At 48.6% G+C, this 26,888-nt stretch overlaps 1 protein-coding gene across 1 annotated transcript; it reads right to left on the bottom strand.

Moving 5' to 3' along the window:
* Nucleotides 1–1,979: 1,979 nt before the first annotated feature.
* Nucleotides 1,980–26,836, bottom strand: LOC115656799 (vitamin D3 hydroxylase-associated protein-like). The gene is made up of 16 exons (XM_030573946.1): nucleotides 26,627–26,836; nucleotides 25,317–25,430; nucleotides 24,029–24,172; nucleotides 23,062–23,195; nucleotides 20,025–20,231; nucleotides 18,619–18,640; nucleotides 18,059–18,208; nucleotides 17,433–17,558; nucleotides 15,670–15,767; nucleotides 13,566–13,665; nucleotides 11,347–11,390; nucleotides 9,042–9,081; nucleotides 7,844–7,952; nucleotides 7,003–7,148; nucleotides 4,463–4,667; nucleotides 1,980–1,984 (listed from the first exon to the last, which is right to left on the bottom strand). Exons 1-16 carry the CDS (start codon nucleotides 26,834–26,836, stop codon nucleotides 1,980–1,982), a joined length of 1,854 nt encoding a protein of 617 aa, XP_030429806.1.
* Between the last annotated feature and the right edge of the window lie 52 nt (nucleotides 26,837–26,888).

Raw genomic sequence — 26,888 nt, forward strand, 5'->3', positions numbered from 1 at the left:
GCCTGTCGTATATGGCATCACTGGGCTTCTGGGCCTATTGGCAATGTAGGATGGGCTGTTGTATCTCAGAGCAGCTGCTGGCCAGAGAACACTGGGGGCAGATTGTGAGCCCGGAGCAGCCCACAATCCAGAGGTGCTGTAAAACCACCTGCTCCAATGCTGGGCACCTTGGAAGCACAGCAGAAAATTGGACCCAGTCTCTCCCACTGAAAATCACTTACGGCAGCAGCTCATCTCTTTGCGTATTAACTCCCCTTATTAGAGCAGGATCAAAGCAGTAGCCTGAATTAATCAACCTCCCATGTTACAAGACCCTGAAAGGATCTCCCACACCCTGATTGCTCCAGTGATCATCCAGCTGATGTTAGTTCCGTGAGTGGTTGTTTTAGGCAGGTTTCACTGTTGCTGAACTGACCATTTATTGAGTCACTTGTACACAGTTGACTTACAGACTCCTTAAATTCAGGCTGATTGCAAGGGTTCCCAGATACCTCCACTGTGTCTAAGACCTGGTCTACACTGGGTGGATCGCTCTAATTTACGCAACTTCAGTACATGAATAACGTAGCCGAAGTCAACGTACTTAGGTCAACTTACGCCTTCACTTGCGGCGAGTCAACTGCTGTCAACTTGCGCCTTCACCGCGGCGAGTCAACTGCTGCCACTCCCCCATCGACTTCGCCTGCACCTCTCGCGGCAGTGGAGTACAGGAGTCGATGGGAGAGCACTCGGGGGTCGATTTATTGCATCTAAACTAGATGCAATAAATCGACCCCTGCTGGATCGATCACTGCCCACCAACCAGCAGGTAGTATAGACATACCCTCAGAGTCAGGCAGTCTTAGACTTTCTACTCCCTTTCAGCCATCTCTACGCTCCCTTTATTGACTAGCCCCTATCATTCTGCGAAGGGCCAGCAGAATACTTCAAAGAACCAGGGTAGCTATAAAGTCCAGAGGTGGATCCAAGACCACTCTAGTGGGCTCTTGATTGGGCCCCTATGAATCAACTCACACATTAGTCATTTATTTCAGAAACAGTCACTTCAATGCACGGAGAGTTGGCAAATGCAGAGCGCTCCTTAAAGATGTGTGGATTGCGATGTTGTTGCAGCCGTGTTGATCCCAGGAGGGGAGACCTTTCCCAGACCCCCATGAAGCTCAGAAGCTCATCTCTTTCACCGACAGAAGTTGGTCCAATAAAAGATATTACCTCCTGCACCTTGTCTCCCTTAAAGATTTGACTGTTGGCCTATGATTATGAGGAGCATGTCAGGCTGTACAAAACTACCGACTACATCTTGAAAAGTTTTATTACCCAAGATCATTTAAACTGAATTTCACACACACACACACACACACACACACACACACACACACACACACACACACACACACACACACACACACACACACACACACACACACACACACACACACTCCTTGCTTTAATATATATGCAGGAGCCACCAATAAAAGAGAAGTGACCAAATTGTTCCCACTTGAAGGCTTTCGAGCCAGGAGTGCAGTTAGACTCTGCTTCCATGTAATCAGCTCGGGCAGCGATCAGCCTTTCCGAATGTAAATGTATGTAAATCTTTGGCAATATCCAGAATCCACCTCTCTCTCCCCCACTCTCTTTCCAAGCCAGTTGGAGTAATCACAGTGCGGCTCTGTTCTGCAAAGCGTTTCTGCTGATGAATGCAGTCACTATGAACATAGTTTTATGTATCATTAATTCCCTTAGCGTTCAAAAAATAACTTTCTCTGACTGCAGATAATACAGTAATCACTCACAATTGCCAATACAATTATCTTCATTCAGCTGTGTAAAACAACTACGGGAATATTTTTAGCTACTTACATTTTCTTTTTCTTTCTCTCTCGCTTTTTCTTTTTTAATGTTCACATTAAATGCAAAGCTGTTTTGACTCGGGTTGCTGTGACGCCGGCATTCCCGTCTAGAAATTAGGCCCCAAGTTAATCTGCAAGGAGGTGAGAGGAAGGGGATGTCGATCACAGCGAGGCCCTAATTTTCTGCCATCATGCTGCACAGGGAAACCAATTACAGGCCCAGGGCCAAATCCTCAGCTGGTGTGACTCAGCATTGACTGCAGTGCCGGGGAGGATCCAGACCTTCATTGAAAGCAACACGGGTGGTAGATGGGTGGATCCTGTGGGTCTTGGAGTGGATGGCTTGGAAGATGGGGGCTCAGCTAGGTGCTGGCTGGAGTGGGAGGAGCCAGAGCTGTTGGAAGTGTGGCACCTCACATGGGTAACACAGAGATCAAGAAGTCACCCTCCAGCAGCAACTGGCAGAGCAGAGGAATGATGCCTCCCAAAGCCATGCTGGCAAGGAAACACAGGGTCCCAATCCAGAGGCACTGGCACGTTGCAGATCTGGGGGCAAGTCAGCGCTGATCTTGGAGGATTTGGGTGTTTTGGGGACCTAGCCCCCCTTCTTCTTGCAGCTGTGATCAAATTCCCTCCCTTTGGGAGAACTCACAGGAAACCCCATAGGTAGAATCTCCTCTATGAGCACAGCTCCCCCCCACACACACAGTATGACCAGACACTGAGACCAACAGGACACAGAGGAGGCAAGATTGCGTCTTCCCTGTGGCAGAAAGGAGGAGGCAGAGACAGCCCCATGTGACCAGCCTGCTCTCCGAGTCATGAGCAAGTGACCCATGGATAACAGTTTGAGAACGCAGGGTTTGGTCATCAGTGTTTCACCTCTGGAGACCTGACTTCAAAGGCTGACGTGGATCACACAAGTCTTAAGCTGGGCTTGAGGGTCCGTTTTCTTTGCTCCCCATCTCTTTGCACAGAGGTGCCAGGGCTAGGAACTGCCAGGCCCAGAGGTGCCGGGGATAGGGACTGCCAGGCCCAGAGGTGCCGGGGCACTAAGCTGTCTGGCCAGAGGTGCTGGGGCTAGGAACTGCCGGGCCCAGAGGTGCCGGGGGCTAGGAACTGCCTGGCCCAGAGGTGCCGGGGCTCAGCCCTGGCAAGGTGCGACACAAACAAAGCACTGCATATTAGGCTTTTGATGTCTGAAAAGCTTTTGGGAGCTCAGCTGGTCACCGTATTTTGAGTCAGTTTCTATATTATTTGTTTCCTCCAGAATGGTTAGAAAAATGGTTTGGGCATCAGCCGTTCCCCTCTGGAGCCCTGAATTCAAGGGCTGCCATGGGGGACACAAGTGAAAGCTGGGCGTGGTGGCGGGGGCTTTTTTTTTGCTCCCCATCTGTTTGCATGGAGGCTCTTGGACTCTAGCACCTGAGCACCTCACAAGCACTGAGTCCCCCCCCCCCGCCCCAGGCAGAATAAATGTGATTAGTGCCTGGCTTTTTTTGATGACTTTCAGAGACTCGCTTGCCCCATTCCTAAGAGCACTAAAAGCACCGAGTGCTGCAAGCTTCTCTGAAGAGGAGAGAATCCTTGTGAGAGGTTTGGCCATTTGCCATTAAGAGAAGTCATTCATTCCTCCACTTCCCCAGGTTCACAAACCCCAGAGGCGCTAGGACTTGCAAACAGGGTTTTATTCAGTTTCTCTTTTCGTGGATTCCATTTTGAACAAATGCCCCAGTTTTGTGCTAGGGGGCGCTGTGCTACAGGGGAGGTGCTAACTTGGGGAGTTCAAATGTAGTTCTCATGACCAAACCCTGCCACTTTTCACAAGAGCTGGGGGGTTGGCTCTGGTGTCCTAATCAAACAGAGATGTGGGTAATTACATCAGCCGATCCAAATTCTCCTTTCAGCTGCATGTGGTGTTCTTCACTTCTGGTCCCCAATAAAAGTGCGTTGGTGATGCTAAACAACGGCCATGGCCAGAGCTGGCTGCATTTTAATAGGGGGCAGAGCGCTCCTTGTTCATTAGACAGTTGGCACATCAGATTGCATGTCAGGGTGGGATGGTTGTGTTTCAACGTCAGGTTGGGTTGGTTGGGTCTGCACATCAGATTGGGAAGGCGGTGTTTGCTGGGCTGGTTGTATTTCAATGTCAGGTTGGGTTGGTTGTGTTTGCACGTCAGGTTGGTTTAGTTGTGTTTGCACGTCCGGTTGCATGTCAGGCTGGGTGAGTTGTCTTTGCACATCAAGTTGCATGTCAGGTTGGGAAGGCTGTGTTTGCACGTCAGGTTGGGTTAGTTGTGTTTGCACGTCCGGTTGCATGTCAGGCTGGGTGAGTTGTGTTTGCACATCAAGTTGCACGTCAGGTTGGGTTAGTTGTGTTTGCACATCAGGTTGGGTTAGTTGTGTTTGCACGTCCGGTTGCATGTCAGGGCCAGAGGACTGTGGGCACCCGTGCAGTTGCACGTCAGCTAACAAATCAGTTTGAGATCCTGGGTTTTGCACATCCGTTTGCACGTCAACAACCAGATCAGTCTGAGCTAGTGTTCTTTGCACATCCATTAGTATGTTCGTTTGCACAGTCGTGCGGGATGCTTGTGCTTGCACATCACTTTGCCCCTCTGTATGCACATCATTCTGCAGATCTCTTGTCACATCAGCCTGGGCTCCTCCACGCTGTAAGTTATCCTCAGTTTGCTTTTTCTGCCCCTGGGCCAGTCTCTCCACCTCCTTCATGAATCGAAGGCACAGCTCCTCCTGCCACGGCAGAGCCACGCATTGCACCGCCACGGGCAGCCCCATGGCTCCTTCCACAGCCTGCAGAGGGGAGAAAAGCCAAGGAATATTATTAGGGACACTCAAAAGACCTGTGCTGCTGTGGGGCACAGGACCTATAGAGCAGGGGTGGCCAACCTGTGGCTCCAGAGCCACATGTGACTCTTCAGAAGTTAATATGCGGTTCCTTGTATAGGCACCAACTTCGGGGCTGGAGCTACAGGCGCCAACTTTCCAATGTGCTGGGGGTGCTCACTGCTCAATCTCTGGCTCTGCCACAGGCCCGGCCCCCACTCTACCCCTTCCTGCCCCCTCTTCTGAGTCTGCCACGCCCTCACTCCTCAACCCTCCCTCCCAGAGCCTCCTGCATGCCACAAAACAGCTGATCAAGGGGAGGAGGAGGCGCTGATCGGCCGGAGGAGGCACTGGGAGCAGGATGGGGGAGCTGATGGGGAGCTGATGGGGGGCTGCTGATGTGTTACTGTGTCTCTTTGGCAATGCACACTGGTAAATTCTGGCTCCTTCCCAGGCTCAGGTTGGGCACCCTTGCTACAGAGCCTCCTTCTCTTCATGAAAGAAGAAGGGAAGGATCCTTCCATAGGACCCAGGATTGGAATAAGGGAAGCCCCTGCAGGCACACCTCCACCAGCTTTAATCTGGCTAGCTCAGGAGCAGTGACGCTGCAGCGACGTACACGAGTACTTATGCAGAGTTCTGGGCTGGCTTGTACATCCCACGCTGGAGCATTCGTTGCCATGGCTTCACTGCTCCCGGGCCTGAGCTAGAAGCTCCCTTGGGTACAGCTACACATGTTGCCATCACACCCGCTGACTGCACAGTGGCCGAGAGTGTGGCTGGCAATACATTAGGCCATGACCCCATTCCCCAGGGGAGTTGGGTTGCAGGTTATTTTGCCATCAGCCACAAAGCTAGCCATGAGTTAGTGGGGCTGGCTGTGTGCTGGTGGTCGTCCACTAGAGTGCTCTCCAGGGTACAACGGCCTGGCCCACCCCCGGGAAATTTTCCCTGGCCCAGCAGGGACCCCGTAGCAATGGATCTAGCTGGTAGCCTCTCTGCTCTGCAGAGCAGAATTGGGCCCTATCTACCAAAGAGAGAGAGAGAGTCTACTATGCAACACTCCCAACCTGCAAGAGGACAATAAACTAGAAAGCAACCACCCTGTGATCTTTCAGTAGTCCTGTAGCAAGGCAAGTACCCCACTCCGGAGAGAAAGGGGTTAATACCAGCTCTGAGAAAGGGCTGCCCCAAGGAGCCAATCAGGTGAAGGCAGGTAGCAGCCAATCCGGTCCCGGTAGGGCTGGTATAAAAAGGACTGTGAGCTAGAAGGCAGGGAGTCTCACTCCAGCCTTGGGGTGGGAAGGACCGGGCTGCCTAAGAGCACAGGGTACCTTCAACAGAATAGTGCTGGAGAAGGGGCAGGCTGAGCTGGGGAGTTCAGGCCTGGTGACCTCCCAGGCTGAGGCCTGAAAGGAAGGCCTAAGGATGTACTGCGGCTGCAGGGAAAGGCAGCAGGTCCAACCCCCTAGTCGATGATGAGTAGCCATTGCAGACTGCCATTTGCCCCTGAGTAAAGGAGCTAGATGAGGACTAGCAGTAGGCCACTGAGGCGAGGTGGGCTCAGGGGAGTGGGGTTCCCTGGGTAAGGGGTAGCACCCCAAGGTAAGGGGTACCGTGGTCTGGGAGGGACATGGGGCCTATATGTGGTGGAGATAAAGGGACTGGAGAGGGGTATATAACAGAGGGTGAGACACCGGCCCATAGAGGGCACTCCAGGGCTGAGAGAGCTAATTCCCAGATGTCCAGCAGGAGGCACGTGCCAGTGAGTCAGCACTTTGCTACAAGCCCCTTCGTTGGGATCGATATGACAGCATCCATGTCTGTGGATATTAGGACCATCTATGACCACATAAGACATCCCTCAGCTGTCACTATATTGTACACCGTTGCCACTCGGAACTCCATTGCAACCTCAAGGCAGGACTCCGATCTTCCTACTCCAGAAACATAGCCCCCCTGCGGCTTGAGCTAAAGGAAAATCATCATGAACAATATAGAGCCAATGACCCACCGTGGAGCAGTTCTGATTCCATTCAGTAGAGGGCAGTGGTCCACAAATACACACTAGCCTGGTCATTATAATAGATTGTTATATAAACGCCATGATGGACAGCCACCCTTGCTCTGAAACATGTAGACTATGGATCTAGGGAAGCATTCACCTGTGAAATCTGCATCTGGCCTGGACAGTTTGCTATGATAAGATATAACAAGATCTCTCAAAACAAGGCCATGCTGCCCCAAAAGCCTAACCTGCCTATGCCATAAAACAATGGGGATTCATCACTGTGAAACTGACCTGTCTCAATCTCCTATCCCAGGGGTCACCGTAGTGCCCTGTGTAATGCTTCAGATTTTCCTCATCAGCCTCCGTAACGGTGGTGACCGGCACAACCCCAGCAGGGAAGTTTAAGACGTTGTACAACATGGTAGAGGAAACAGCAGCTGGAAATGTGATGCACAGAATATGGTAATAAATCTGGGGCCATATAGGACTCTGTGACTACACAGTTGAGCCAAAGGAGGAGCACTCTCAGCTGTTAGTAATGCAGGGCAGAGCAGGGCCTATGTTACACAAGTACCCAATTCTCACTGCCTCCAGGACACACCTGCCTACACTAACACCAGCACCTTGAGCATCTAGCATTTTCAAGAGTTCAAATCTTACTTCTGATATCAGTATATCAAATGTGTACCCAACAGGGACTGCATGGCTGTCACCTTGCTGGGCAGCATAACCCCCTGGAACTTCCTGATAGCAATAGTAGCTAGAACTACTATCCATCCTATTACAATATAAAATCTGGAGTTCCTTGGGAGGAAGAACCTAACCAGGTGTCTAGGATCCTGACAGTGCAAAATCAATGAGAGAAATCAGAATCAATCTGTGTCAAACACAGAATCCATTTCTCCCTAATTTGGGGATCTGGCAAACGGCCTCTCTCTTTATACCATGGCCTGGATCTGGAGACACCCGACCAGACTCAAATGTAATGGCTTGAACAGTTTTCAGACGCAGGCAAAAACTGGGGAGAGGAGAGAACTAGTTAAGCAAAGGTTCCTGACCCACCAAAGAGGTTCGGTTTGGTTCAATTTTTGCAGGATGCCTTAGGACAGTTCTTTCTAGCACTGCAACTTACCAATAAGTCTCCCAGGATACCCCAGGGTGAAGGCAGGGCCTAACACAGGACACAGGATGACATCCAGATCCAGGTTTCTCCATCTGGAGAGGAATTCCTGTTGGTATATCTAGAACAAGGCAGCACCAGGATTTCCCCAATTAGTAAGATGTAATTATAACACTTGGCTTTTCCTCTGTGGATCTGATTGTGCTTTATAAATATTAAGGCTCCACGAAGTGATCTGGGTGAGTTATTTAGAGAAAATAATGGGTGGAACTGACTCCTGTATGGAGGGTCAGAACAACTCCTATGAACCCCTTAGTAAATGAGTTTTGTGCTGGCTCCTCTGCATGGCATGGTATGAGTTTCACCTTCTGCAAACAGTTTGGAAAATTCTCTTTTATATTCCTTATTCCACACAATTTACCAATTTCTCCGATGCATAAGTTTTGATCTGCAGATGGTTTGCAAATAGTTTATTGGGAATATTTGAATTCCCACCTTTGATCAGTTGATCAAAGACCTGGCAGGTTGATCGGTCACATGAGATGATTTCTGTTCCTAGATTAGATGACTTGTGTGCAGGGCCTAACTAACAGCAGTGCAAATTTCAAATTGCATATTTGAGGGGATAGTTCTCTGAGCTGCAAAGTTTGCACTGTGGTTGGTTCTAGTTCTGCAATTTGAGATTCACGGTCACTGACTATTTGTGAATTTACTTTTGACCTGCACATGCACTAGTAAAGCTTGTTTACTAGAATATTTATGGATAGTAAACACATAGCATGAACACAGCACAAATATTCAGATACCACTAGGCTAGGCATGGTAAAAGAGCCTCGTTAGAATAGTTACAATATTCACAGAAAATTCCCTCTCCAATATAAATGGCTGGTAATTTCCTGCTAATGTTCCACGCTGCTGGGACTGCATACCAAATCTTTGGTGGTATGGAAGATGCTAGCAGAAACCTAGATGTCCAACCTGGAAGAGCTGAGTTACCGTGTGTCCCAATACGTGCTGTTGCATGGTAGGGTGAAGAGCTTATGGGATTTTGGGACCGGGAGATTTAAAGGTTGTATCAGTTGATGACAGTGCAACTGATTGTGTTTTTGAACTAAATGGCCACTATGAGACTGGGGCAATAGTTGATTTCCTCAGGAATATGTCTGGTTAACATGTCTTTTTATCTTTTGTATTGAAAAAGTCACATTACCATCAATGCAGCATGCAGCTCCGAGAATTCTTTCGGCGACCTAAAATTAGCCAGACAGAAGAAAGTGACAGAGATTATTGAGCGGGCAGGTGACTGGTTCACTACCAAATTGGGACACAGTCTCTCCATATGGGTGGTGTGTGAATGGATGAAATATCGATAAAGCACAATGCAGTCGCCATCTGGTTTCTTAACGCACTGATACCCCCCTCTAGATATGCCAGGCAACGTAACCCTCTTTTAACACAAAACACACTTCAAATATGTAGGAATTTGGAATGGGCCCAGGAGAATAACTGGTGTCCAAATTTCATAGATGGCCCCTGTTTCTGCAATGGCCTGAACGAAGACCCTTGATTCAGATAGCCCTGACATTTGAAGGGGATAAAAAAATGTGGATCTGAATCAGAACTGTGTAGCTCCTGCAGAACTCTATTGGATCCTTTAATTTCCAGGAAACTCAGTAGAACATCGACATTGTAGGGCTACAATTTTAAAATGATCACTCATCACCATCATCACCACCAGGGCCCTGATCCTGCAAGGAGCTCAGAGCCTGCCCAGAGCAGCAGTGAAAGCAGAAGGGATCCATATAGGAGCAGGGGTCTACATGCATGGGGATCTGCTTACACACTTTGCTCTTCAACTCTGAGACCCTGAGTCTAGGATCTTTATCTGGCAAAGCACTTATTCATGTTAAACTTTAAGCATGTGCTTCAAGGCAAGTCCACACTACACAGTTAAGTCTACTGAAGGCTATGTCTACACTAGAGACACTGGTGCTTCTGTCGGTGAAACTTATCTCAGTCATGGGACTGGTTTTTTCACACCCCTGACTGACAAAAGTTTTACCGACAAAAGTGCTAGTGGGGACATAGCCTAAGTTATGTCGATGTACAGCCACCGCGGTCACTGAATTGCTTTTGCACGTCCACACTCTGCTTCTTGCGTGGGCACTGCACATTTTCACCAGGAGTTGCACGTGCACCGATTTCACTGTCGGTGTGGCGCATTGTGGGACGGCTTCTGAAAGGCAGCACCAGTCGATGTAAGCAATGCAGCGTCTAAACTGACACCGGGTCGACCTCATTGCATCGACCTTAGCACTACGCCTCTCATTCAGTCGATGTAGTGGGCACGTTACATCGGTGGGAGCAGCATTTTAGGTCAACCTAACTCTGTAGCATAGACCAGGCCTCAGTCTCATTGACATAAGCCTGTGTGCAAATGCTTTGTTGAGCACTGATCAGGCGAACACAGCCGCTGCTCACCGATTCTCAGCCAGGGTCTTTCTAGGCCACAGGAAGCTTCAACCCTTATCATACCCTTTCACCCAGAGGTCATGGTGGGGGGAGGTGAGCAGACAGGACAGTTGTTTCCATGTTTTTCCCTCACTGGAGTGGACATTCTGGGCTAGATCCTGAACTAGTGCCTGCCTAGCTCCGCTGACGTCAAGAGAGGTGTGCCTATTTACACCACAGATCTGTCCTTCTGTCTGCCGTGCACTTTGTAACACACACACTGTACAAGGAACCGGTGTGGCCTTATTCACCAATGGGAGAGCTACACAGGGGGATAAGATTTGGTTCATTTTCTTTACACTCTTCTACCCTGTGGTTTCCTTGGTTTTCAATTAGAAAACACTCCTCAAATTGGAAATGTCCCTATATTTTGCTTTGAGAATTTTAATTTTTTTCTCTCCGTTGAATTCCTTCCCCAACCCAACCTTGCCTCAGTTTCTCTTCCATTCAACCTCCATTTTTTCTAGATTGCACTGTGTGTTATGGCAGCTGCTTTTAACATTAACACATGGATTCAGAATGAAGCCACAACAGGAACTTTGACATGACGTAATTAACACAGATCCTAGAGCAATAACTATTAGTTGTTTATCCCGCCTCCCACCATGCCCTTCTGTGATGTGATGCAAATGAGCAATAATTGTTTACAGGACTATTCTTCCCAGCAGCTGACATTAGCAATTTCTCTGTTTGCTCTAATCACTTGCAATCTTTCAATTGTACCAACAGGTGGCACTAGCAACTTCTCAACTGGTTAAAAAATATTTACCATCCATTCATCCAACCCTGTTGACTCTGAAAGAACATATGTCACAATTCACTTCCATTTCCCAGGAACAATGCAATCAGATGTCTGCACAACAAAGTCATTCTGAAACAGGGAACTTATGCTGGAAAGATCTTTTCACTTCTACACGACTATAAACTGTAACATGAAATCATCGTTCTCTATAGTTACTTGAACAGAATACTGTTATTAAAGTCGAAAAAAACCAGCCTCTTACCACACTCCACACAGTGCATTCAAATAACTGGAGAATCGAGGGAACTGCAAAGAAACATAAGTGTCAATGAGCATCACCATTGGGAAGCCAGAATCAGGTCAGATCGTCGAGAAAGGTTTTCAGAGGAAAAAGTTATGCTCAAACAGCTCCAGAGGCACTGATATGGCACATGCCAGGATGCAGATTTTGTCAAGCAAGCACAGACACTGCAAGTGATCCACTAACAAACTTACCATTGGCACAATCTTTTAGTGACAAAACTGAAGATTATGAATAGGGCCCTACCAAATTCACAGTCTATTTTGGTCAATTTCCTGGCCATTGGATTTTAAAAATCATAACTGTCATGATTTCAGCTATTGAAATCTGAAATGTGATGGTGTTGTAATTGTAGGGGTCCTAACCCAAAAAGGAGTTATGGTAGGGGGGTCGCAAGATTATTGTAGGGGGGGCTGCGATTCTGCTACTCTCACTTCTGTGCTGCTGCTGCTGATGGCGGCACTGCCTTCAGAGCTGGGCAGCTGGAGAGCAGCGGCTGCTGGCCAGGAGCCTAGCTCTGAAGGCAGAGCTGACACCAGTCGCAATGCAGAAGTAAGAGTGGCATGGTGTGGTATTGCCACCCTTACTTCTGCGCTGCTGCTGGTGGGGCACTGCCCTCAGAGCTGGGTGCCCAGCCAACAGCTGCCGCTTTCTGGCCACCCAGCTCTGAAATCAGCACAGAAGTAAGGGTGGCAATACCACAAACCCCCTACAATAACCTTGTGACTCCCCTGCAACTCCCTTTTGGGGCAGGACCCCCGGTTTGAGAAAAGCTGTTCTCTCCCATGAAATCTGTATAGTATAGGGTAAAAGCACACAAAAGACCAGATTTCATCATGGGAGACCAGATTTCATGGTCCGTAACACATTTTTCATGGCCACGAATTTAATAGGGCCCTAATTATGAATGATCTAACTCTATGTATCTTTCCCAAACATTTAATTCTGCAAAATCAAAACACTAACACTGACACTCTGCTGTGCTTGCACAGCGTGTTACAGCTGAGGATCTCAATGTAAGTATGTATCGTTATCCCCAGTTTGCTGATGGGGAAACTGAGGCACAGTGATCAGCTACAGAACTGGGAATAATACTCAGGAATCCTGACTCCTACATGCCTGCTCTAGCCACTAGAAAGACTCTCTTCCCTTAAGGCTGTGACTTGGAAGAGAGTGGAAAACAGTTTATATCCTGCCTGATGGGTGGAATTCACCCTGTGCAGAAGGCCAGCATAAACCCTATTACTCACATATGTCACACTTTAGCCCTGGGATGGCTCAGTGCTAGGCCTTTGCCCAAGGGCAGATTTGACTGGCTGAGTATTTAAATCAAAAAACTGAGTATTCAACCAAAAAAACATTAATGTTTACAGAGCCTCACAAAGAGAAGGCGGCTAGCCCAGGGGTTTGGGATGTTGGAAGAGCTAAATTCAATTCCCAGCTCTGTCACTGACTTCTAGTGTGTTCTTGGGCAAGTTACTTGTCTCAGCAGACCTACAACGGGGATCCCTGCTCTGCCTCCCAGGGGGTTGTGAGGAACTCAGATCTGAAGCGCACATTGCTATATGGGGAAAGGATCACTCCCATTGTTTAGATTTTCCAAGGAGCGTTTCACTGGACTCCAAGGCCCCATGGATCCACCCCCGTGTCTATCCCTAGTGTCCGGGTCCTGGCTTGCTCACTAACACTTTTCAATTATTAGTTTGTTCCTAGGCATCTCCTGCACTCAGTGTCTGCTCTGATGGTTCTTGGTTCACACTGATATTCAGGACTAAAGCTGCAGTGAGCTAACTCAGGATGTAAGGTTACAAGCTGGGCTCTAAGCCAGATTACCATGTTGACCCTTTCCCTGAGCAGCTATCCCAAACTGTGTCAATACACTATGTGTTACCCTGAAGGAGATGGTTGTACTCTGGGTGGGTCCCTGCTTGCTTTTCACTCGCCCTGTGTAAATCAAGAGTAACTGCATTGAAGCCAGTGGAGCTGCACTGGTATAGAGCTTGTGGGAGTGAGAGCAGGACCAGACCTCAAAGGAATTTATGTGCCTGTCTCCCATTGATGTCAATGGGAATTAGGTGCCTAGTGCTTTTGAGGATCGGGGTCTAAGTCCCCCCCTGAGCCAGCTATGAGTGTGAAACATGCCCTCTCTCCGGCACTGAAGGGAAGAAGATGTAACTTACCAGGGGTTTGGTGAGGAAAGCCAGAATCTTCTTCAGGAGAAAGGGGAGTCTGTAGCAATTGATCTGGGAGCAGGAGTTGGGATCCACACTGTCCAGTTCACTGGGAAGGGAGACAGAAAAGAGGCAGTCAGGATGAGCCAGTTGTGCTGGGTCTACCCAGTGCTGATTCCTAGCCAGAAGATGTCTGATATTCATTACATAACACAGACCTCAGCTAGCCTCTTTCAGCCAAGGAGATCAACGTTCTTTGCAAACAAATAAATCTACGACTGAGAGAACCCCTGGAGACCAGGTCAAGCTCCCACAAAGAGACAGTCACCAGATCAGATGATTTGCAGTCCTGTGCGCTAGCCACTACATAAGGCGCAAGAAATAAACTCTTCCCTGTTATAAAGCAAGAGGCTGGAAAAGCCTGCCTCCTAGCCTACATTATCATGTTACTCTTCTTCATGGCATTGCTCAGTGAAACCAGCTGGCTTATGGACTAGTCCCTTGCCTGGATAAATGCCTGGGTATTCCCAGCAGTAACTGGCCCAGAGGTACTAGGCCAGTGGCAGCTGGTTCCCAGAACAAGTGGTGGGGCTTGACCAGCAGGGGAAATGGCATTCAGACCCAGGCTCTGTGGCCAAACCCCAATAGCCCAGCTGAAGGCCATATTCCCAGTTCAGTGCTTCCTTCCTCTGCCACTTGCAGTCTGCGAGTATGTCTACACTGCACACTAAGCCCAGGATCTGACTCAGGTTTGAGCACAAGCCCCACTTCCATCCACACCCACATCTGCATGACTCAAGTCAGCAAGCACGCCAGATCCGGGGTCATAAGACCCTACAAGAGGGAGAGAAGGGGGAATCAAAGCCCAAGTCCACCAAAACTCAGGTCCAAGCCCTGTCATTTTGCAGTGTGGACACAGCTCAAGCCGCAGGGCCGAGTCAGAAGGTCTGTGTGGTGCAGGACGGATGTGTTAGCACAGCTGTGAGACCCAAGATTACAAAGCAGTGTGGATGCTCAGGCCCAGGCTTGGAAACATTATGAGTGTCGTTCAGACATACCTAATGCTACGTTTTAGTCATGGGTATTTTTAATAAAAGTCCTGGACAACTCACGGGCAGTAAACAAAAATTCATGGCTCGTGACCTGTCCATGACTTTTAATAAAAATCCCTGTGACTAAAACTTGGGTGGGGGGCTGCAGGTGCTTGGGGGGGGGAGGGTTGTCTGGGGTGCCGTGGGTGCTAGGGGAGGTGGCCCAAGACCCCTGCTCGTGCTAGGGGGGAGGGAGGAGTTGGCCGGGCTTCCCGGTGCTCCCTACCTGGCTCCACGTCCCTGTAGCTCCTAGGGAGTGGAGAGGCACAAGCACCGGCTAGCACAGCTCCCATTGGCCAGGAACTGCAGCCAAAGGGAGCTGCAAGGGTGGGGTCTGCAGGTGCAAGCAGTGTGTGGCGCGAAGCCATGCCTGCCCCCTCGGCCATCTAGCAGCTGCAGGGCCATGCCAATGGGAGCCCCCCACCACAAGGTAAGCACCCCCTTGCACCCTACAACCCCATGCTCCTAGCCCTGAGCCCCGTCCCACATTCCCAATCTGCTGAATCTCTGCACTTCTGGGCCAGGCAGATCAGCACCCTGGCACCTCTAAGCCTGGCAATTCAGAGCCCCGGCACCTCTGGGCCAGGCAGATCAGCGCCCTGGCACCTCCGGGCCTGGCTGTTCGTAGCCCCAGCACCTTCTGGCCAGGCAGATCAGCACCCTGGCACCTCCGGGCCTGGCTGTTCGTAGCCCTGGCACCTCCTGCTCTGCTGCATCAGTGATGAGTTTAAAAAACTTGCTTGAGTCCCGGCAACTCTTTCATTACAAATTAAGCCCTGCCTCATTGGTGGGGCTTAGCTCCACCAGCCTATCGGGACCAGCCCCTCCGTAGTAGACCCAGCCCAAGTTCACCACGGTTGTAAGCAGCCACGACTCCACAGAAGACAGTGCAGTCAGGCCCACAGCACTGCTAGGCAATGGTCCCGTGTCCCTGTAGCTCCTTCACTTCATTGTGGAGACCCAGCCTGCTGTCGCTAGTTACACCCACCCCTCTGCGTATGGCCGGCCTCGGTCACACTTACAATTTCTCAAGCAAAGCAGCACCGCCATCGGCAAACAGGCCCTTCATGAAGAGCTCGTTCATGACGTAGTCGATCCGTGGGGGGACGAACGGGATCAGCTGGGTGAAAGAGGAGGCGGTTCAAAAACCGGGAGACAATACTTCATTGTAAGCACTTATATTCTGGTAGAATCCAGAGGCCCCACCTGAAATCGGCACCCCACTTTGCTCGGCACTGTATGTACACTTGGTAGAGATCTGGTGATTTGCCTGGCAGAGCCAGGAATTAAACCCAGATCTCCGGAGTGTCACTGCAGTGCTTTCTTCACAAAACAACCCTACCTCCATTTAGCCAAGATCTGCAGTATAAACAGGACTCTTGCTCAGCACCCATCTGCACGCGGGACGGTTCTGAGAGTGCAAGCTGCAGAGTAGCCCATAATATTATCATCATTTAACTCCTGCATAGAATTGTTTGCTGGCCACTGAGTGACATGAACACACCTAGGATGTAATAACGCCCATCAATGGTAGTGTTGGGTTTTTTTGAAGAGTTCCTGCATATTATGGATGTAAATATACTTAGATTTTAAAAGAAATTTGAGAGGAGAGGGGAGAAAGCTTTTCCTGATTTCTTTTATTCAATTTATCCTTTTCCTTTGCCATCATCTTACTAAAAATAATACCACACAGTCACACTGTATAGCATCTTCCATCCAAAGATCCAAAAGCACCCTCCAAAAGTATGATTAGCCTCTTTTCACAGCAGAGGCTCAAAGAACATACATGATTTGCCCAAAGTCACATGGGAAAATAAAACCAGCGTAGCTTCACTGAGGTCACCAGTTTACTCCACCTGGCCCACAGGTCCTACATAAATACTGTGTTTGTTTTTGTTTTTAAAATTAAGAGCGAAAGATACCACAGAGTTTAGTGGAGCCAGTTAACACAGAAGAATTACCGAGAGAGTCCGTCTCTTCCCCAGAACAACTCATCTGGCAGTCTGAAAGTGGATGGATAGTTTACATAGGATGGAGAGACTACAAGGCACAGCTATGAGTACAGTAGAAATACCTAGACAGAGTCTTAAATACTAATGTGCGGAATGAAGTCTGAGTACTATCTTTGAATGGAAAGGAGAGAAATTAGAGCAGACTGAAGATGTCTTTTTCCATTGGAAAATGTCATTTTATCGCAACTGAAATTCCACAGGAACATGCTGATTTAAACCAAATTTTGCTTTTAAAAATATCAAAATGAAGCATTTCAATAATGCTAAGTGTATTTTAAAATTTTTTAGAAAAGCAAATACCAAAATGGAAACAAAACCGAAATTGGGAAAATTAAACAAAACACCAGTTGAGCTGAAGCAAAGTTTTCAAGAGTTTTGTTTCATGGGAAATGTTGAAATTCTGGTTTTTCATTCTGATTTGGGACAAAATATTTTTCTGAAATGTTGGAATTTCCCATGGAACAAAAATGCCAGTTCCCAACTATCTCTAGTTGCAAGATCTTCTCGTTAGCTGATCCTCTTGTATTTGTGAAAGGCATTTTAATCATTATACGTTTCATCCCAGTCACAATCAAGGTAGTGTGATAACTAGATACAAATATGTGGTTCTCTGTTGCCATCTGGCATGAGACCTGGTAGGCTTCAGAGGGTTAATTAACCTATACCTTACAGTCAGCCAGATTGCTTCTCCTTATCACTTTGATTCATGTAGTTATATCGATCATGTGAATAAAGCTGGCTATGAACAAACAGGTTGGTGCCACTGAACGTACCGTGTGTCCAGCCTCCTGCAGCAACGTCCTGGTTTCATGCACAGCCCGTCTCATGCAAGGAGGTAGCAGGAAATAGCCGTCTGTGTCATAGTACCCGATCCGAAGAGGGGTGGAACTGGAGTACACCTGAAAGGAGACATATCTGCCCTTAACGTCTCTAGAACTGTGGGAATAATGGGATTAAACCACTATCAGCCAGACTCTTCCCAGCTGGGACTAATGATGGGCAAACCTTCGCCCTCAGCCCAATCCTATGAGGTCCTGATTCTGCTCCCTCCCATCTCCCAACTCAAAGATCCTGCCCCCAGCCCTGTCCCCAGTGGTTTCTCTCTCCTAACAAGCCCTGTGGCTGTGATTCCATCATGGGTGCTCAGCTCTGATATTCTCTCTGTCTCTGAGGTTCTAGCCAACAGCCTCCTTCCAAACCCCACACATTCTGGAATCTCCCCACGTCAGAGGGACCACAGGCCCTGACCCCAAGGATACCAGGTAGTGGGATGTGAAGACGTTGGCCAGATCAGCCAACATTGTCACGGCTTTTCAGACCACAATGTAGATTTCAGCAAAAGAAGGAGCCTAACCAGTGTGACCATCTAACGTTAATTGGTCACCGTTCAATGACCTACCTCCTCGTTGAAAGGCAGGGGTGGCACAGTGGGGTCCAGGTGGAACATGTTGTCACACAGGAGCGCTCTCATGCACAGAGCCAGGCTGTCCACGTCCCTCGCCATTGGCCCGACCATTCCTGTAACTGAAGTAAAAGAACACACATGTAGCTAACCACTAAACCAAATGTTTGAGCTCACCCAAGGTAGCCAGATGTCTCAAGGCCAGGTATGCTTATAGCATACACAATGGTCTCCATATCTGTCTACAGCTGTGATAATAAAGGGATAAATTCTTTTATTCTGAAGATCTAGAATAAACGGTGTAGCTCATGGAATAAGAAACTCCATTTATTTCTACATTTGAGCTCCTCATGCGCACTCTGCCCATATACCATCTCTGATGGAACTGCTCACAAACACAGAAAAGCACTTCTTTCCTTGCCCCCTCCCCCATGTGGATAAGGTCCAAGTTCAAGGTCCCAGAAGACAGATCTGTCAGTAGTTAGCCTAACATGAATAAAGGGCATTCTTCAGTCTAATAAGGGGCTGTCACAAAACATGTCTGCCTGAGTGAGGACTGGAGAACTTGACCCGCTGAGTCTGTCCCAGAGCTGAGCCAGGAAGGACACAGCAAGAAGTCCACGGGTCAGGGGGGCAGAAAAGCAAGTGTACGGGAAGAGAATGCCCTTCTTGAGGGGCTAAGGAGCATGGATGGGAAGAGAGGCTAGTCATAGGGACAGCGGAAATTCTGGTTGATCGGATTCCCAGTCACTATATCCCACCTTTGGCTGAAACTTGCACTTAGATGAGCATTTCCCTGATTTCATCTCCAACCTAGTGGCTCACCATCGAGGTAGGACAGTTTCCATTATAATTAGTATGTCTTTGTATTACCGTAGAACCTAGAAGCCTCAAGCAGAGCTCGGCTTTGCACAAGACAAACTGAACTCTTTGGAGCAGGGACTAAGAAGGCACGAGACAAAGGAAGGGTTATTACCTCCACTTTACAGAGGGGGAACTGGGACACAGAGAGGTGAAGTGTCCCTGCCCAAAGTCACCCAGGGATGGAACATAAAATGCCCGTGTCCCAGTCTAGTTCCTCTCTGAGACCCTCACCGTGGTTAATATCTGTTGCCAGAGGTTCAGATCGAGAAGGTCGTTGAAGAAATGGCTCACCTGTTTGGACGTAACTGACAGGGCCGCTAACTCCGGAGGGACCGTGGGAGATAGAAATAAACAAACACATAAATACTGTGGATAACAATAGAAGGCATCTGAAGGGGGCAGGAGGGGACAGGCAGGGGAAATAGATTTAAGATCTGTCAACAGATCAGCTGCCATGATTAGTTGTAAGGGAGAAACCTGCCCAGGTGGGGGATGAATCAGCTTGCGGCTGATCCAGCACCTACTGAAATGAAGGGAAAGGCTCCCATGGATTTCACTGCTCACTGGATCACTTTTCATGAGGAAGGGGAAGAGCTCAGCGCTAGCCCCTCCCCCTAATCCACAAGGGTCCTATTCTCCACTGCAGGATACAGATCTGGTCCCAAATGAAGTCACTGGCAGTTACTCATACCCTGCAGGGCAGAATTAAGCCCCGAGGCGTTTAAGACAAGACCTGCCCATGCAGGCCCCAATCCAAAGCTCACTGAGATCACTTGGAGTCTTCCCAATGATTTCAATGGCATTTGGACACAGCCTTTCAAGATCTGTGATGACACTCAGAGAGAGGAAGCTGGGGGTTCAGTGGGCTTGGATTTGATTCACAAGGCTGGGGACCAGGCTGGCTTTGGGCAATGGGTTTTCACCCCCAGTGGCAGCAATTCAGGGTGGTGGGCACTTGGTCTCAGCACATGCTGTGCCATGGAAGCTCCTTGTTACCTGTGAGGGGCTCTGCACAAAACAACAAGCAATCAATCCCTTCTCAGTGCCACAGAAACCAACGCAGCCCTTTGGCAGGCTGGGGGCAGGTCTCAGCACCTACCTCAGCCTGTTGCCCGTCGGCTTGAGTCCGCACAGCCCGCAGAAGCTGGACGGCAGGCGGATGCTCCCACCTATATCTGTCCCAAAGCCCAGGACGGACCCTCCTCCGGCGATTAGCGCCCCTTCCCCTCCGGAGGAGCCGCCGGGGCTTTTCTTGTGGTTCAGCGGATTCACCGTCTGACCAAAGATTAAGTTGCTGCAGTCGTAGCTGAGTGAGACGGAAAGCAGCAGGTCAGTTAATGGCAGTGAGCTCAGTTCTCCACATCACATTCCCTTCCATAGTGCTGAAGGACGCAGAGGCCTGCTTACCCTTTCACCTTACCGGGACACCTCACCTCACCTTATTATGGACCCAAATCTCCACTCAAAAGACCAGTGAAGCCAACAGGCAGCAGAGTCCAGCAGATCAGCCAAGAGCAAATGTGCTGACTCCTACTTCAACAGTGATCTTAATAATGGAGGACTAGCATAGGCCGCTTGCTGCTGGTGAATAAGGTACAATGCAGCTCACAACTGGAGAACAACGGCGGGCGGGGGAAGGGGGAGTATGCCACTGATCCACCTACAATATATTCCTTTATTGGTAGGGCCCTACCAAATTCATGATCCATTCTGGTTAATTTCGTGGCCCTAGGATTTGAAAATTAGTCGATTTCACATTTTCAGATGTTTACATCTGAAATGTCACAGTGTTGTAACCGACCCAAAAGCGGGTAATGGAGGATTGCAAAGCTGATGTCGGGGGTTGCAGGATTGCCACCCTCATTTCTTCCAGCCCCAGAGCGTCCTGCAGCTGGTGGAAGTTCCTGGAAGTGGAGGTGGGTCTGATCCCCCCTTCCTGCTGGGAGTGCCCCAGCCAGGGTCCCCTAGCTGCTAGTTTTGGCCAGTGATGGATTAGCTGTGCCCAGGAGCTCTGGACAATTTGGGGGTGCCCCGAGCCCAGCTCTGGGGTTGCTGCAGCACAGAAGTGAGGGTGTACCACCCTCACCTCTGCACTGCCTCTGGCGGTGGGTCGGATCTCCCTACCAAGAACAGTAGTGCAGGGGAAGGACAAGTCATGTCCCACCTCAGCTCGCCTGGACTAGCGGCTAGGAGCCCCCAGCTAGGGTGCTCCCAGCAACAGGGGGGAGATCAGATTTCACTGGGAAGGACTTATTTCACGGTCCATGGCACATTTATCATGGCTGTGAAATTGGTAGGGCCCTGTTTACTGGAGAGCAGTAGCCTCAGCATAGTTCTCCTGCATAGGTGCCTGGACTATTGCGGCTGATGGAAAAGCAAGAGAATTGCATGGAAACTGACTTCCAGCGGGAGCTGCCGGAGCCCTGGCTGCTGCCTTGTGTGAGCATTTCTGAGTTAAACGCAGGAAGGGGGGAGCAGGACCTGAGCCGCCCCAAGTGCACAGAGTTACTCAGAGCTTTGTGGCTCTGGCTCACCCCCTTCCATCAGCACCTCCCTGAAGCAGAGTCCCCAGCAGTCCTGGGAAGGCCCTCTCTGATGGGGTGGGGGCCCCCCTACACTGAGCACAGAGAGATGGGGTACATTAACTTCCACTGGATCTTGAATGTTCACTGTCCAGTTGGGACCACCTTGCTGCTGGGAGTAGTCCCGGTGAAGATAACGGCCCAGGGCCTCAGAGATTATTAGGCGCCTAACTCCATTGATTTCAACTGATGTTAGGTGACTAAATACCTTTAGATCTGAGCCAACATGATTGGTCACACGAGCAAGGTGATGACAGTCTGGCCTCTGGTGTTTCTCTAATGGTAAATTCTCAGAATGGAGAGGGGTAACTAGTGGTGTTCCCCAAGGGTCAGTCCTAGGACCAATCCTGTTCAATTTATTAAAAAATGATCTGGAGAAAGGGGTAAACAGTGAGGTGGCAAAGTTTGCAGATGATACTAAACTACTCAAGATAGTTAAGACCAAAGCAGATTGTGAAGAACTTCAGAAAGATCTCACAAAACTTAGTGATTGGGCAACAAAATGGCAAATGAAATTTAATGTGGATAAATGTAAAGTAATGCACATTGGAAAAAATAACCCCAACTATACATACAATATGATGGGGGCTAATTTAGCTACAAGAAGTAAGGGAAAAGATCTTGGAGTCGTCGTGGATAGTTCTCTGAAGATGTCCACGCAGTGTGCGGAGGCAGTCAAAAAAGCAAACAGGATGTCAGGAATCATTAAAAAGGGGATAGAGAATAAGACAGAGAATCTCTTATTGCCCTTATATAAATCCATGGTACGCCCACATCTCAAATACTGTGTACAGATGTGGTCTCCTCACCTCAAAAAAGATATTCTAGCACTAGAAAAGGTTCAGAAAAGGGCAACTAAAATGATTAGGGGCTTGGAGAGGGTCCCATACGAGGAAAGATTAAAGAGGCTAGGACTCTTCAGCTTGGAAAAGAGGAGACTAAGGGGAGATATGATAGAGGTATATAAAATCATGAGCGATGTTGAGAAAGTGGATAAGGCAAAGTTACTTACTTATTCCCATAATACAAGAACTAGGGGTCACCAAATGAAATTAATAGGTAGCAGGTTTAAAACAAATAAAAGGAAATTCTTCCTCACACAGCGCACAGTCAACTTGTGGAACTCCTTACCTGAGGAGATTGTGAAGGCTGGGACTATAACAATGTTTAAAAGGGAACTGGATAAATTCATAGTGGCTAAGTCCATAAATGGCTATTAGCCAGGAAGGGTAAAGAATGGTGTCCCTAGCCTCTGTTCATCAGAGGATGGAGATGGATGGCAGGAGAGAGATCATTTGATCATTGCCTGTTAGCTTCTCTCCCTCTGGGGCACCTGGCATTGGCCACTGTTGGTAGACAGATACTGGGCTAGATGGACCTTTGGTCTGACCCGGTACGACCATTCTTATGTTCTTGTTTACGTTCTCTCTCGCTAAGCACTGAGGGCCAGATCTGAAGGCTACCAAAGTCAGTGGCTGTCTTCCCACCCTCCCACACTGGTGGTCACGGCAGGGGGGTACGGAAAAGTAGCAATCCTTGTCACCCGCCAATTACTTGATCAAGCACTGGGAGATGTTGGTTTTCACAAACGGAATGGCCCCCTGCTTCTTCAGCACCTTCACTAAGACGCTGTCCTCTCGCTCCGGGTAGCCAAGGTACTGTCCCAAGCCACAGGTGGAGACGTGACCCTTGGAACAGGGGCAGACATAGAGCACGTTAGAGACACGGGACTGACACCGTGGTCACCATGGATGAATCCTCTGAGCCCTAACGCGAGGGGTGGAAACGGACATGCAGCTGCCTCCTAGTGTCCTCTGGTACATGGCCATTAATGGTGATACAAGGGCTGGCAGCTCCATTGAAGGCCCTTCTCTCTCTCCTGGGGATCATTTTACTCCAACTCAAATGAGCAATTTCCCCCACATATCCTGACTGCTCTCCAGTCCCAGCCATGAGATGCCTTCTTACAGTCTGACACCCCCTTTCGCCCCCGCAGCCCTTTGCAAGTCACCCCCCTCTGATATCGCCACATCTCTCAAGGCAGCTGACTCAGTAGATCACAGGGATCTTTCTGCCAACCTGGCCATGACACTGCTTCAATGCAGCCTCATTGCACTCACACTCTGATGGCAGAGCCATAAACAAGCTCATCGATATTTCAGGGATGAGCCAATACTTTTAATTAAGTTAATGACACTGTAATGAATTCACAGCCAGCTGGAACTTCACAGCATCAGTGGGGAATAGAACTGCTCCAAAAGCACAGCCCCCTATCAGTTGAACTAAAGGAGAATCTCTGTTCACTCTCTGCAGCATACAGCTTTTGACACATATGGACAGTTGCACTTCTATCCAGCAGAGGGCAATGGTGCACAGACACACCAACTAGCACATATACCATATCAATTGCTCTTTATACCTTCCACTATAGTAGTCCGTGTATTTTATTACCAATTCCAACAAGTGCACTCCCTTATCTCAACATTACATGCCTCTTTAAAAAGGGGAAATACAGAAGCACCTCGTATCCAATGGAATCCTTGATACTGATGGGAACTCCATACAACAACCCTTTCTCCCTTTGCGCCTTCACTTCCTGGAGCAGGTGCACACACTCTTGAATAAAATCTGTCACACAGTTCACGTCCCGGTTCACTTCTAAGGCCTTGCCAAGAAAACACAGGAGGGAAAGAAAGGGTCATTCACCTCTTCAGACCTTTAATTCACCCTGCATCTGAGTTTATGCTTTATAACGAAGGAAGAAAAGCAAAACCTTGTACCCAGATCTACACTTGAAAATTGTTTCTGATTAAGGTAGGGGGTGAAGTTAAAGTGCAATAGCTATTCCTGATTAACTCCATGTGCGGACACTCTTCTTCTGAAACAGGAATGCCTTATTGTGTTTCATGGCATAGAAACAGAGGAGTTAGATAAAAAATAACCATAAAATACTTTTGCTGCAAGGTTACAATGTAACACAACTTTACTTCTCAGAATTCAGACCCATAACACATACACACGCAAGAATGCAAAAACCAACAACAACAACAGAGAGAGACAAAACAGGCTGCTCCCTAAAACAAAAAGGAACAACTCATTCCACCTTATTCTAGCAGGCTAGCTGCAGACTGACTGCTGCTGCATGCTAGGCAGGTCTTATGCTTCCCTACAGAGCCCCCTGGTGTGCAAGGAGGATGAGGAAAACCTGAGAACTTATAGATCATAATTTTCACAGTTTTCAATACACCACAGAACAAGACATTATCTCTTTGCATTAAGTATTTCCACACAAGGACCTAAACAGGAACAACTTCTGTGTGTAGACAGACAAGTCCTAAGTGGCATTGCTCCAGGCAAAACTCCTAATAACTCTATAGGGGAAATTTTCCCTAGTGCAGAGGGCCAGCCCTAGATTTAAGCAACTCTGATAACTTACTTCAAAGAGAAATTTTAAGCAAACAATCCCAGTTTATCCTAAATCTAGCACTAGTTATTATTATTGTATCTGTTCGAGTTGGCCTGGAGGACCCAACCAAACTCAGGGCCACCCATTGTCCTAGGTGCTGTTCAGACACATAATGCATCAGTCCCTGCCTGGAACAGCTTACAGATGAAATAGCAAGTTAAAGGGAGTGTTATAATCCCCATTTTATAGTTGGTTAGCTGAGCTCAAGGCAGATGAATTCCCTTGCCCAAGGATACATAGGGAGGTGTGTGTCAGAGTCTACAGTTGAAGCCAGATCACCTGAGTCCCAGTTCAGTGCTTTAACTACATCCTTGCTGTCTTGAAGAAGGGATGACTTCCTCACCTTGTCCATGTACGTGTAGAGGACGCTCTCTGGTGACAGGGAATCTTCCTTCAGTTTCTTGACCAGCTCAACAAGCGGCAGAGAGAGGATGCGACTGGCCTGTACCTCTGGGTTCTGCAAGGTGTAGTAGATACATGGAAATTATTGTGTAGAGCACAGAGCTGGTTGGAAACTCTTGTGTGTATAATAAAAAAAAAAACAGGTGAAAATTTCAATCAGTTGTTTTCCCCCATAAATATTTTCCCCTGTTTTCTGACCAGCTCTAGCAAAGCATTGTCCCACAGTTACAGGGTCAGCTTCTCTCCCTATCTTGTCTCTAGGTTTCAAGACCTGGGTGAATGATTCCCATCGACAGCTGAAGACCTGTGAATTCAAGACAGTTGCATTTCATTGCAAAGGTGGTCAAATTCCACCCTCTCCCCCACAAAAAAAATATGCAAGATTTCCTGTTTTCACTCCCAAACTGTTCTAATTTCTGAGCAAACAGCTGCTTTCCCCCGCAACATTGTCCAAGGAAATTTGGCTGAAAACAGAATCAGTTTGTACATCAGTGCAGTATAGGGTATATGACACATAGACGATCATTTGCAAGTTTCCATGCTGAATGTGGTCTGGGCTCATTCCAAAGGATCTCCTGCTGCTACATTATTTATAGCAGTCCTCTAAGTAGCTCTGAACTGTTAATTTGAGATGCAGTCTGGTCTATGATACAATGCATGACATCAAATTCAGCCTGCTCCACCAGCGCCATCTGCTTCCAGCAGGGTGCACGGTAAAGCCGAATTTCATGTAACACATACGACAAAAAAAATTAGCTCAGGGCCTCCCCAGGTGGTAGGTCACTGTGTAGACAAGAGATGGGGCTGTAGCTCAGACAGCGTTCAAATAAGTTCACTGATTCTGACATACCGGGTTGCAACTCAGCTAAACAGTCTAGGGTTAAGTAGGAGACTTGCAAATAATTTTGGGTCTGTTCCTGTTGCCCTTAAGATGAGCAGTTCCTTATTCCATGAGTGGGGCTAGGCTAAGCTTGGAGCCGTCCTAAGGTCCTGGATGATCAGGGACAAAACAAATCTCACGCTGGGAGACAGGTCTGTGTGCTAGGCTGACAGCTAAGACCCGTGCGTGCAGGAGATTATAAAGGAAACTTTCGGGCAGAAGTCACAAGACTTCAGGGATCATTCATTCTCCCAGCTCTGAGAGGAGGGTTTTTTTTGCAGCTGGACCCATGACACATTTCTTTGAGACTGTTAATGAGATGAGCATGCATGATCCTTTCTGAGGACGAGAGGAATATCCGGGTGTGTCACCTTTTGTTTGAACTGCTGGACAGCTTCTTCCATCAGGCCCAGGGCGCGCACTCGGTTCCTCCTTGCCTCCCGCATCCTCTGCTGCACCAGCTTCTTCACCATCCACTTGAGCACCAGGAAGGCCACGGTGGAGCTGCAGAGCACGACGGAGATAACGCTGGGATCCAGCTCCACCTCTGGCAGCAGCTGCCGCATCTTCTCAGGGATCATAGCGAGACAGGCCTTGCCAGCGGCCAGGGCACCCTGAAATCAACAGGGCAAG

Source organism: Gopherus evgoodei, chromosome 8 (genome assembly GCF_007399415.2).
Source record: "Gopherus evgoodei ecotype Sinaloan lineage chromosome 8, rGopEvg1_v1.p, whole genome shotgun sequence".
NCBI lineage: Eukaryota > Metazoa > Chordata > Testudines > Testudinidae > Gopherus > Gopherus evgoodei.

Bases quoted from the DNA above. Each gene is read 5' to 3' on its own strand.
- LOC115656799 (XM_030573946.1), bottom strand. From the start codon at position 26,836: ATGATCCCTGAGAAGATGCGGCAGCTGCTGCCAGAGGTGGAGCTGGAT. The intron at 9,082-11,346 runs GTAAGAGGCTGG...GGCTAATTTTAG, and splicing joins AATGCACTGTGTGGAGTGTG to GTCGCCGAAAGAATTCTCGG. The intron at 7,149-7,843 runs GTAAGTTGCAGT...TCACATTTCCAG, and splicing joins GTATCCTGGGAGACTTATTG to CTGCTGTTTCCTCTACCATG.